Raw genomic sequence first — 13,094 nt, forward strand, 5'->3', positions numbered from 1 at the left:
GTCCATCAAGCGTAACTTGAAGAATTAATGAAAGTCTTTAGTCATTAGTGGACATGTGGCAAATTATATCAATAACAATGGATCTGCAAAGTACTGAAATAATCAAAAGGAGCAAGGTAATGTGACTAAACGGTTCTTAAAAATTTAAATTCAAATTCAAGAGGGTAGACCAACTACAAGAAATGGCTTAGTGGAGGCAAAATGCTTGAAATCATGTCACATGATCATGGAGGTTGCTTCAACAGTTATCAACTACTTCGACGATTACTATCAAAGCATATAAATAGAGGGGAAAGCTGATAGTGAAAAAGGATCAGAACTAGATCCAGAAACCAGTTTATTTTACGTTTAATTTTCCTAGTTATTTACTTTCCAGTTCTTTACTTTCCAGTCCTTTACTTTCCCACACTGCATTTCAGTTTCCTAGGAGTAGTTCTAAGTTAGTCTGTTCATGTTGTAATCCCCTTTGAAGCTGTGGAAGTGAGAAGGTGCATTTGTAAACATTGGTTTACTTGATGAAATTTATTTTTTGATATTGTTCTCTCCCTCATTTTACTGAATTTTCTCCAAACAAAAGCCACCAGTAAAAGTCTTCTTCATTGAGACTAAAACAACTTCAATTGTTTGATTAATTGGTTGGAATTTATCATTTCTGTAAGGACTTATTAATCCTTGCTGGCACGTTAAAATTACATTTTTAACCTTTGAAAGCCAAAAAAATCAACACATATACTATTATACTTTTTGAGAGTTTTAAACATTTTCCTTTACTTTTATAATCAACTTTTATATAATTTTATGACGAAATTAACCACATAAGATCATTAAAACCCACAAATACTCAAAACCAAACCCAAATCCACATCTTAACCCAAATCGAAAAATATCCATCCACTTCTTTTTATTTTATTTTATTTTTGTCTCACTCTCCTTTCTTAATCGTAGGATAAAGAGGATCTTAGAGAAAGAAGATAAGTTGGTAGAGGCCACAGAGGGAAAAGAAGGCAGAAATGGACTATAGTTAGTGGAGGAGGTTGCTAGGTAAGAAAGGGCAGAGAAACTATGGCAGATGGATGTCGTGGTTACAAGAAGATAGAGAAGGGAAATAGTAGTGGAAGGAAGTCGTGAATGGAATAGAAAGTGGTGGAATGAGAATGAGTTGCAAATTTACAGAAAAAATGAAAGAAATAGGATTTGGATTTGGGATTTTGAGTAATATAATGTTGTTTTTTTTTTGTTTTTTTATATTATGCTAGCATTTTTAATTAAAAATTGAATGAAAGTTAGTTTTGAAAGTAAATTAAAAGAATTATGCCAATGTGAAAAAAAAAAAATTAAAAACTAAAATGAAAGAATCGTAAAATTTAAAGGGGACAAAGTATGAAGGACATGATTCTCGGTGCCTGTGTTATTAGGGCTTGTCGAGCCCATTATGTATTGCTTTGTGCATGTGATGGTCTCAACAGTTTTTAGTTAGATTAAGGATTTGCTCCTTCGAGTGATCTCCAACCACAATTGGATTGGGATCCTGTTTCGTGTTCTTAGGGCTCGACAAGCCCATTATGTATTTCTTTGCGCATGTGATGGTCTCAATAATTTTTAGTTAGATTAAGGATTTGCTCCTTCGAGTGATCCCCAACCACAATTGGATTGGGATCCTGTTTCGTGAGATAAGTACAAATAAACAGCTCTGCTCTGTGATCCATTTGAATATTACATGCATATTCCTCCCATTCAGGAAAAGCTCTTCTCACCTTCTTAACTAAGGAATACCTATGTGCCGAAAAGTTAAGTATGCCAGAATGAAACTTTTCATGAAAAATTATTCGGTGCTCTTGAGGCGTCATGTGTTCGTACTCTTCACCAATCACCATACACCATACACCCTATTATTTTTCAATCACCCAATACAAAATCGTGGACCCCACATTATCCACCAATCAGAACATGCCTGGAGCACCATGTGGTCGTGCCTTAGGGCCACCAAAAAACTTTTCACTTTTCATTTTGTAGGTTTTTAGTTTAAATTTAAAAAAAAAAAAAAATCAAATTGATCAAATATTAATAGTTATAACAACAACAGAAAAAAAAGGTTTGTACAAGGGATTTTGGGCAAAAATTCTTAATTTTATAATATTTCGTATTTAAAAATAATAAATTATTTATTTTTAAAAGGGTTAATTACAAAAAAAATTCCAGGATTCGTGTGTTTTTTAATTGAAACTCTAGAATTTCATCCATGCTTCAATGTGAACCCTCCGTTCATCTCCGTCTCACGTCATCTTCTTCCTTCTTTTAGATTCAAATCCACATGTTTAAACCCTTATATCTCCCTCGTCATAACTTTGTTTCGCCTCATTTTTGCGTCATTGAATTTATCTCATGGCCTAGTTTTCATTTCACCCCTTATACGCCTTGTTCCACCTCTTCTTTGCATATCATTGGGTACCAAAAGTTGGCCAAATTTAAGATCTCTCTCTCGCGCTCTCTTTTTCTTCTTCCTTCTCCTCCGCGGCTACTCTCCCTAGCTTGCTGTTGCTAATACTACTGCTTCATAATCATTATTTGCAAGATGAGGTAGTGGTGGTAATGGTGGTGATGTCGTCGAGTGGTGATAGATATACAACTACCCACAAAAATCAAAAACCAATGGGTTGGTGAGCATGTTAGGGCGCCTTGGTTTCCAAACAAGCATCATCCATTGTATCTCCACTGCCAAAAATATTGTCGTGATAGCAGCAAGAAAAAAAAATAGAGTGAGAAAAATCTAATTTTGGCCAATTTTCAAAATTCCAACGGCATACAAAAAGAGATGGAATGAAACTTATGAGGGGTGGAATGACAATTAGGCCATGAGGTGAATTTAACGACACGAAAATGAGGGGAAACAGAGTTACGACGAGGGAGATACAAGAGTTTGAATATGTGGGTTTTAATCTGAAAATTTTGCCCAAAGAGAAAAATTTTACTTTTGGCCAAATTTTGGAGCTCCAATGGCACGCAAAAAGAGGTGAAACAAGACGTATGAGGGGTGGAATGAAAACTAGGCCATGAGGTGAATCCAACGATGCGAAAAATGAGGCAAAACAGAGTTACGACGAAGGAGATACAAGAGCTTGAATATATGGGTTTGAATTTGAAAGAAGGAAAAAGTGAAGTGAGATAGAGATGAACAGAGGGTTCACATTGAAATACGAATAAAACTCCCAGGTTTAAGTTGTCGAAATTAAAATTTTGACATTTAAATTGAAAAGCATGAGAAACTTGGGATTTTTTTTTTTTATAATTAACCCTTTTTAAAATTATGATTTAGTCAAAAACTACATGAAAGCTCTTTGTATATATTTAAACCATAGAGAGATGAAATACTGTGATACAAATACTAATTATATAAAATTCGTACACATAAAAATACTCATAATATTTAATATATGATTCATATTCACTTAAAAATGTGAGTTTTATCATATAATAATTGAATTTGAATTACATATTAATTTTATATATATATATATATATATATTATTTTATGCACATAGCTTCATTATAACCACAATAAACAAAGTGAATTTTGTCCTCTAATGAACATCATATATTTGTGTGAATTTCAAACAAAACCAACACTCACGTTACAAATATCCAATATTAAAGTAAACTAATTTATTATAGTGTGCCACACATTGTAATAAATAATTGTTCACAAATTATATTGTTTTTTCTATTATATGCTTTTTATGGTAAAAATGAATAGTGCATCTATAATAGTGGGTTAAATTTCATATTAAAGAAAAATTTGGCATTCATGTGCAAAAGAATCATTCAAACGGTGAGCCAAAATTTGACATTTGACTAATGTCGTTTTTTTTTTTTTTGGTCTAAGTTTATGATGTTGTAATTTTTTATAATTTCAAAGTTTACAATTAAGCCCACATTATCACGTAGTACAGTGAAGATTGAATCATAATATGTAATAAAAAAAATATATAATATTTTCAAATTTTTGCAATAACATGTAACAAGACCCTATTTAAAACATCAACTTATTGGCTAAAAATAAACATATAAAAAATTAATGTTAAAAAACTAATTTATTTGACATATTACCAACTTTTTTGGTGGGTAATAACTTTGCCAAATGAATTAAGATTTTTTTATTAAAAAATATTTTTTAATCTTAAACCACATCTAAATAAAACCTTAATGTGACATTAAATATTATTTATTGTGTATAATAAGTAAGTAAGTAGTACAAGATTTGACAAAAAATAGCTCTTTCGACGATGCTTTGGTTGGACCGCCTTGGGTGCACTTCCATTTCAATTTTATATTCAAAAACGAGTTTTTTAAGGGTTTGAGGGTTTGAAGATTTCAAAGAGGTATCAAATTATTTGAAATGGAAAGCTCATAGAAGTCTCCATGATTTGAAGATTTCAAAGTAATTCGTTAACAATTACACTAGCCTACTCAAAGAAAAAGAAGAAAAAAAAGTGATCACTTCTCAACGGCTCACATAGGGCGTGAATTCATAATTTTTACTATAAAGATTGAAAAGCATATGATTGTGACACAATACCATGAATATGTATAAAAAAATCAAGAATAAAAAGTGTTTGTTTGGGATAACTTACAAAAAAAATAAAAAGTCAAAAGTTATTAAAAAATTAAAAAAGTTTATATTATTCACAAATATTGGGCGGGAAACTGTGGCTTAAAATCAGAGGATAAAAAGACAGAATTGCCCTTACTTTTGTCCCTTCCTCTGACATGCACAGGTGAAAAAAAAATTTACAAAAAAAAACAAAAACAAAAACAGAGTGCACTAAACAGTGATGGACACAATTCACTGACATGCACGAAAGCAAATGTGCATGTCAGAAGGGTAGTTCAATAATTTTGGTATTTCATACAATATTTTAATATACATTTTTTTGTAAAAAGTCAAAAAATTATTCTAAACAATCATTTTTTCTCTACTTTTTAATTAAAAAGTAAAAAAGTATACTTATATAGCTCATTTCAAACAACCCAAAATGAATCAAGAGAGATATTTCATCATAAAAGAGAGAGAGAGAGAGAGAGAGAGAGAGAGAGAGAGAGAGAGAGAGAGAGAGAGAGAGAGAGAGAGAAATACCAAGTAATAAGAAATTGTGTCTTAAGGCAAAACTTCCGTATATTAAAGATTTGGGGTTTGATAATAAATTTTTCTGTGCTTTTATAAATTTTAAATAGTTAATGTGTTTGATAATTGTTAAAAAATTATTATATAATTTTTTTTTTGTGAGCTTTTTCAAATTTTTGCAATGGGAACACCAGATTTCCCCTTATAAGTTGTGAGAAAAATTATAGGAGGTGATTCCATGGTTAATTGTTGATGATTCATGTAAGATGAGCCCAAACAAATTAAAATTAGTACAAAATTGTCAAGTTTAGAACAATTGAAGCGCAGTTGGTTTTATCTACATAGACAAGTCATCGATTCATACCATGTAACTGTATTGTCCAAGTAATTTTTCTATTCAACAATAGTTAAATTGTCACATTTTTTTAACTTTATTATCTTTAGTAATTTTTTTGGAATTTGTATTATTTTTTTTACACTAAAGATATAAAATCTAAAATAAATTCACTAAAGATAATAATAATAATAATATTTTTTTTTATCTTTCGTAGTTTTTTCCACCTTTAGTAGACTTTTTTTAATTTTTAAATTTTTAGGGTGCTCTAATCTAGTAAGCTCTAAAAAAAAAATCAAAAAAAGAAAAAAAAATTATAACCAAATACTACATGTAACATAATCAAAAACCTCATAAGTCATAACTAACATATTATCACAACTAAAAAAAAAATAGTCATAATTAAAAATAAAAATAAAAAACATAACTAAGAGTGCATATAGTACATCTTTTTCAAAAGGTGTGCATAGTAAAATTTTCTATAAAAGTAGAATAAAGCTTAAGACCCCAGTGGAGGTACTGGAGGTCACTCTTGATTGGCCAAAAAAAACAAATTTTTTTTTTTTTTTTTGGGTTTCAGTCACTGGCGGAGCGCCATGTGGCACTGGGGGTCACCCCAACTGGGGGTCGGAATCACGGCCAATAAAAGTAATGCTAGACACCCACAAACCACCCACAATGATGTGACAAGTGAGAGTGGGCCTATATCATTAGATGTGTAATAAATCAAAAATTAACATATATAATACAACATTATTATGAATATAATTATGAAGGTATTTAGTGGATAGGGTTACAAACGAGTCGAACAGAATTTAAGGTTGGTTTGACATAAATTAAATAATACAAAAAATCAAAAAGTCACTATCCTATTTAAGTCACATCATCTTATTTAAATCACATCACATCTCTAATATATCACATCAAACCCAACGCAAATCCAACCCATATAAGCCAATAAGTCAAAAAGTGTACTTTTTTAGAACATCCCAAACCAACCCTTAATATATTTGAGTTTGTTTATTAAGATCTTAATGAGTTCGAGCTCGAGCTCGAACCCGAACCGAGTTGGTTTAGGCTTAATTCGAGCTTAAGCTTATTCACGAGTCTTAATGAGTCAAAAAATTTGTAAATTCATATTTGCGTATGAGACTAAAGTTACAATTAAAATTTTGATTATATAATTATATATACAATAGTCTATAAACATACTTAAAAAAAAGAGTCAATATTTTATCAAAATAATAATATCTGCCACCACTATTATATAAGGGCATGTTTGATTGGATGGATTAGAGCATGAGATTAGGATTATTAATCTGTGGGTCCAATTATCCTATATTTGTTTTAACATTTTGATTTAGGATTATTAATTCAATGAATAATTAATCCAACAAATTTGTAGCATTATTAGTAATAGGGTAGAGGTGAGATTATTAATCCAATAAATAATTTATCCTATTAATCCAATTGGATAGTGAATACTAAACTAATTTGATAGGATTATTAATACCTCAATATTAGTCTTGTGAGTCAAACATGACTTAAATGTACTATTTATAATTAACTATTATTTACATTTATATTTCTTAAATATACAAATAATATATTTATCTTATTTTTATACATATTTTTATATTAATTAATATATAAATAATAAATATTAAACGATTCAAATTTTAATATATTTAAATTTATTTATTAAAAATTTAACAAGTTGAAACATAAAAAAAATATTTAATTAATCAAATTCAAAAAATATTTACCAAACTGAATCCGTTCACAAACGATATTTGTGGGTCTTGAACATTTCCCATCCTATGTTAGTGATTTTTTACATAGAATAGTTTAGGACAATTCAAAGGGGAAACAAGACAATACCAAAACCAGTATTGTCAATATGTGGATTGACGGTTGACCCACCAAAACCACCATAAGCCGATTCCATTCCAACCCTTTTCTATTTATACGCGCTGGTTTTTCCGCTTCAATTTGGGCAATTCGCCTTCTAACGCCGTATTCTTCTCTGTCTGAATTCATTGTTCTCTTTCTCTCTTTTCTGTCTCTCCCAAGTTGTGCCTGGACTCTGGTATTCTTCAGTTTGCCCCGCACTCTCTCTCTATAGCGTCACTGTTCCACTGGTCTGGTTTTGAGAGAGAGAGAAATCATGGGTTGCTTCATTTGCTCCGGCAAATCAAAGAAAAATGCGAAGAAGAAGCAGATTAAGAAGTCTGATGATCAGATCCCATCAACTTCAGGTACTTTCAAACCCACAAATTCACAAAATTGAAAATTTCGTATACACCCATTTGTTAATTCTATGCATTTTCCCCTTTATTCATCTTGAGATTTGTTTCAAATTGATGAGAACTTTTCATGGGGTTAATTGTTCGAATCATTCTTGTGAGTTCGCATTTTTTTTGTGATCTACTTCTATTTTGGGCGGAAGGTTTTTGATGAAATGCTTTTTAGCCAATTACCACTGGTGCGTGATTTCTTATTGGCTATTCTAAAATGGGGGGTTTTTTTTATAATGAATTTTAAATCTTGCAAAATTCTTAAGATTTTGGTGGGTATTCCCAATTGTTTTTATGAGGATTTTTTTGTAAAATTGTGGTTCAAATCATAGTTGTTACTCATGGGCTTGTTTGAATGTAAATTAACTAAATTTAACCATCCCGGGTTCCATTTCTCTAAAATTCATTTGACTTATGATTTAAGTTATAACCTTAATGTTATTTTAAGAGAAGGATTGGCCAAATTGTATTTTCTTTTGGTTGTATTGTCATGTAAATGTAAAATGGAGGGCACTTTGTCTTATTAATTTTGGTTAGATTGCGTAAAATGGTTTATTAAGTTAAAACTCAAATTTATTTTAGTTCTCATTTAAAGTGTGCAAGTGTTAATTAAAAGGGACTTTGTCTTATTGATTTAGATTTAGATTAGATTGCCTGGAAGAGTACATTAGAATTTTGGCTACTTTAATAACTACCTTTGTTGGTTCATAAATGACCCATAATGAATGGTGTTCATGCAAGCATTGGTACCATTAATGCAGGATAGATTTTGTATTTTTCTGAATGATCGGAAGAATCCAAGCTAAAGTTGTTCATTTTGTCTTTTGCAATCTTTGATTGTTGTATAAGTTTTCACGTTGTTGGTTGGTAGTCCTACATTCTCTACTCAGAGAAGCAAGTTGCAAACCACCTTTCAGATTGCTGATGTGCTTTTGTCATTATCCGTGTTCATACTTCAGATAGTTTTGATTACTTACTACTGGGTGCTTTTTTTTTTTCTTCCCCATTTCAGAAAATGTGAAGGTGAATCCATTGGTGGATGTAAAGAAGGAAGCTGCAAGGGATGGAGGATCTGGTCAAATAGCAGCACACATTTTTACATTTCATGAATTAGCAGCTGCAACCAAGAATTTCAGGGCCGATTATCTTTTGGGTGAAGGAGGCTTTGGCAGAGTATATAAAGGGCGATTGGAGAGTACCAACCAGGTTTGCTATGTTCATTAGTTTTTCAGTTCTACAAATTTTAAAAGAAATCGTGACTCATAAATGGCAAGTAACAGACGTACTTTTATGCTTTTTCTTTGTTGTGCTGGTATCTTGGTGAATGCTGCAAATAACTTTCTTTTGAAATCTGAACCTCTTTATTTTGTTTTAATAAAGATGGTGCTTAAATATATGATGTACTCATATGAAAAGACTGCTGCTGATGGTGACAGTCTGTTGTTATGAGATCAGAGACAAAGTAGAAATTTCTTTTTAAAATATGGTCACAAATAATTTTAGGAACGATACAATAGAATCATATAGAAAGTGCCTGCAGACATAGGCTTAGTTGGTATTGTTAGGAAAGTCAGGGTTGACCCAACTCTCATCGAGGCTTAAGACAACTTCAATTGGAGGCTTTTTTGTATTTAAATAAACATTTATTAATTTTTTTATGTACTGGATTTTTTTTTTTTTAATATACGACATTCATTCTTCTCTTCAATTTTTGTAACTAAAATTCTAAGGGATTTATTATTTTACAAGCTTTACTATTGGTTTTTTTTTGTTTTTAATAAGTTTTTTTTTTTTTTTTATGGGTTATTTGGATAAGGATTTTTTTTCCCTCCAGCCTTTTTGATTGAGGATCTTTGGCTATTTGTGCAAATATGATTTTTCTTTATGTTGGGCCATTGGACAAAGAGGGTTTTTTTAGTCTTTACGACTAGGGGATTTTGGACAAGGAAGTTTTTTGGCCCAGCCTTTGCACAAGATATATTTTATGGGGCTTGGTACTAGGTATTTTTTTCTTTTTGTTTTTTGTTGGCCTTTTGAAAAGGAAGCTTTTTTTTGTCGGGCTTAGGACAAGGAAAGTTTGGGGCCTCTTTCCTCTGAGTCACTGATTTTACTGTGCGCATATTCATTATGTTCAACCTTTGGTGGTCTCATTTCCCTCTTTATGGAGTTTCATATTGTTATTTTCACTGCTAGGCTTTGGTGTAATTCTGGTACTGGGAAGTGGAATTTTAACCCTACACAGTAAGCTTGTGGTAATGCCTCATCCTGATATTTTGTTTGTGCAGATTGTGGCAATCAAGCAACTTGATCGCAACGGTTTGCAGGGAAACAGAGAATTCCTTGTTGAAGTGTTAATGTTGAGCTTACTTCATCACCCAAACTTGGTTAACTTGATTGGATATTGTGCTGATGGAGATCAGAGACTTTTGGTTTATGAATACATGCCATTAGGATCATTGGAAGACCATCTACATGGTAGATACATTAACATACTCAATAATTTAATGTCCGAAACCTCTTTACTTGATGCCTCAAAAGGTGTGCCTTGTTGCTTGCATCTGGTATTTGTGTTAGTTGAAAAGCTGAAGCATTTTTCACAGCCTGAAAGAAAAGGGAAATGCTGATTGGATTAGGATTCTGTTATACTATTTCATTAATTGTTTTTTGAATTTTTTTACCATGTTTCCTGAAGTGCTATCTTTTTGTTACATATTTTGGAATAATCTTCAAGAAATTTTTTGAATAGATCTTGTTTTGTTACTAATGATTATATTTTGTTATTCTGATATGTAAATATACAGACCTTCCACCTGATAAAAAACGACTCGACTGGAACACAAGAATGAAAGTAGCTGCTGGTGCTGCAAAGGGCTTGGAGTATTTGCACGACAAAGCGAACCCTCCTGTCATATACCGTGATTTAAAATGTTCAAATATCTTACTCGACAAAGGGTTTTTTCCCAAACTGTCTGATTTTGGCTTGGCCAAGTTGGGTCCTGTTGGGGATAATACCCATGTATCCACTAGAGTGATGGGAACCTATGGATATTGTGCTCCAGAATATGCGATGACAGGCCAGCTTACGTTAAAATCAGATGTTTATAGCTTTGGGGTTGTTCTTCTTGAAATCATCACTGGAAGAAAGGCAATTGACAATTCAAGGGTTGGGAATGAGCAGAATCTGGTTGCATGGGTAAGGGACCCACTGTCTTCTCTTTTTATATATGTTTGTGCAATTGTGGATTTATTTTGCGCGAAACACATATCCCTTTTTCTTTTTTCTTTTTTAAATTTTGATTTGTGAGGGTACAACTTGGATATGTACTTTGTACCTGTGGAGGAACAACAAATTTCAACTTAAATCTTGTTTTGAATTGTACAAGTACAAGATAGGGAGTTCTTTTATTCAGATACAAAGTTAGCTTGATAGAACTTTCTTTGTTGCCTAGCATGCTTTTAGAAGTAAGTTTTGGCTTGTAGGTTCTCCAATGTAATGACATTAAAATCTAGTTTGAACCTTGTTTTTAGCATTAAACTCAGCTTTGTAAGCTGGATCCTTAATCAACTAAGTCATGTAATTAATTTTTACGTTTGGTTTCTAATTGTTATATATAATGCACTTCTTCAAATTATAATTTTTTTTTTAACGCAAACTGGCCCTACCTATATCATTTTTTTCAAAGGTCTTGCCATATTGACTTCAACATATTATCCATACCCCGTATCCCATGCTACATAGGCTTTAGGAGTTCATTATAGCTTTCTAATTGATAGAACAGAAATACAATTTCTTGTCACTTTAAAATAGTTCAGTATGGAGTCTCATGTAATTGTTGCCCATGTGCTTGCAGGCTCGGCCCTTGTTCAAGGACAGAAGGAAATTCATAGAGATGGTTGACCCCGTGCTCCAAGGGCAATACCCACTGAGGGGATTGTATCAAGCTCTTGCTGTTGCTGCAATGTGTGTTCAGGAGGAGCCAAACATGCGACCCCTTATAGCAGACGTCGTTACAGCTCTAACCTATCTTTCTTCCCAAAAATACAACCCTGAAACCAAGCAAGTCCAAACCACTCGCTTAGGCTCGGGTTCAGGTTCAGGCTCAGGCTCAGGCTCTTCCACTCCTAGAATTAGAAGATAGCAGTAATGGTGGCTGTGGATCAGAGAGAGAGAGAGAGAGATTAAACCAGAAGACTAATTTGAGACCGTTAAAATTTAGAAGCCCATGGTTATGTTACTGTGACTTGTTAGCTGTGGCGTTTAGGTATAAATCTTATCAAGATGGATAGATTTTTGTGGTATAGTGTACAGGAGGATTGGGAATTAGTTCATTAGGAGTTTGACAGACTGCACACATCAATTGTTGCTGCTGATCAAATTTTGCGGGTCTCTAGCTAGCCGGCTCCCAGTCCACCCAGTGTTCGCTGTAACTCAACAAAATTTCTTTCTTTTATAAATTTTTGTCACTCTTTTTTATATGTTAATTGGGGTTTCTTGTATTTAAATGCCATTTATACAGAAACAACAGCTATATTTGCCAAGAGTGATCACAATTTTGGGTGGTATTGTGTTGGCCTTCCTTATGGTTAAATCTTGCTCGTGGTCTTTGCAGTGTTCATGAATGTTGATTGGGAGCATGGATATCCTCATGGTTGTTACTCTCAAAACCTGAAGAAAGTCTAGCAAAAATGGACCCTCTACCGTTGCAATAATCTTGAAATGTTGGCTTAAAAGTCCAGAACACAATCATTGCAAAGGTTAAACTATGCCCAATGGTTGTATCTTTATTATTAGTATTAGATTCGTCTACCATACTAACCAATAGTGTCATCGGCTATAACTACCCAGGGGGATTGTATCAATACCGTCGTCATACAAACACTAATCCAAGGGATTGTAATTTGTATCATGACCTATTGTCATACAAGTGTTTGTGCAATTTCTAATAGTTTAGATAAATTGAAACAAAAAAAATCTATTTTAATTTTTACTTTTTGATTATAAATTTTTAGTTTTAAAAATACTACACCGAACAGACTCATAATCCTAGTGACTGTGCGAACGCTGAGTTGTTCATCCCAAGATCTACCATATACTCTCTATTACTTGCTTTTTATTTTATTTCATTTTCTTTGTACTTTTTGATACACATTCTTAACTTAAGAGGTAAGTTAATTGATTAACAAATATGAATTGTACAATTGTGTCCTAAACCCTTCTCGAATAAGCATAAGCATCACTGAAAGCAACTTGGCGCATATACGAGGTACTAAGCCTAGGAAGCAGATTATGCACAAGACTTGGACAATTAATGATTATCAAAATATGACACCGAAAATCAGTTGA

At 32.4% G+C, this 13,094-nt stretch overlaps 1 protein-coding gene across 2 annotated transcripts; it reads left to right on the top strand.

Moving 5' to 3' along the window:
* Nucleotides 1–7,220: 7,220 nt before the first annotated feature.
* Nucleotides 7,221–12,289, top strand: LOC114323264 (putative serine/threonine-protein kinase PBL7). Of its 2 annotated transcripts, none has more exons than XM_028270815.2 (5): nt 7,221–7,711; nt 8,763–8,956; nt 10,036–10,288; nt 10,552–10,943; nt 11,602–12,289. In XM_028270815.2, the coding sequence occupies exons 1-5, from the start codon at nt 7,621–7,623 to the stop codon at nt 11,887–11,889; spliced, it is 1,218 nt and encodes a 405-aa protein (XP_028126616.2). In that variant the 5' UTR covers nt 7,221–7,620; the 3' UTR covers nt 11,890–12,289. The 2 variants fall into 2 exon arrangements, with proteins under 2 accessions (XP_028126616.2, XP_028126617.2); XM_028270816.2 differs by having other exon boundaries at nt 10,036–10,225.
* The last annotated feature ends 805 nt before the right edge of the window (nt 12,290–13,094 follow it).

Source organism: Camellia sinensis, chromosome 1 (assembly GCF_055761805.1).
Source record: "Camellia sinensis isolate YWXY chromosome 1, ASM5576180v1, whole genome shotgun sequence".
NCBI classification, from domain to species: Eukaryota; Viridiplantae; Streptophyta; class Magnoliopsida; order Ericales; family Theaceae; genus Camellia; species Camellia sinensis.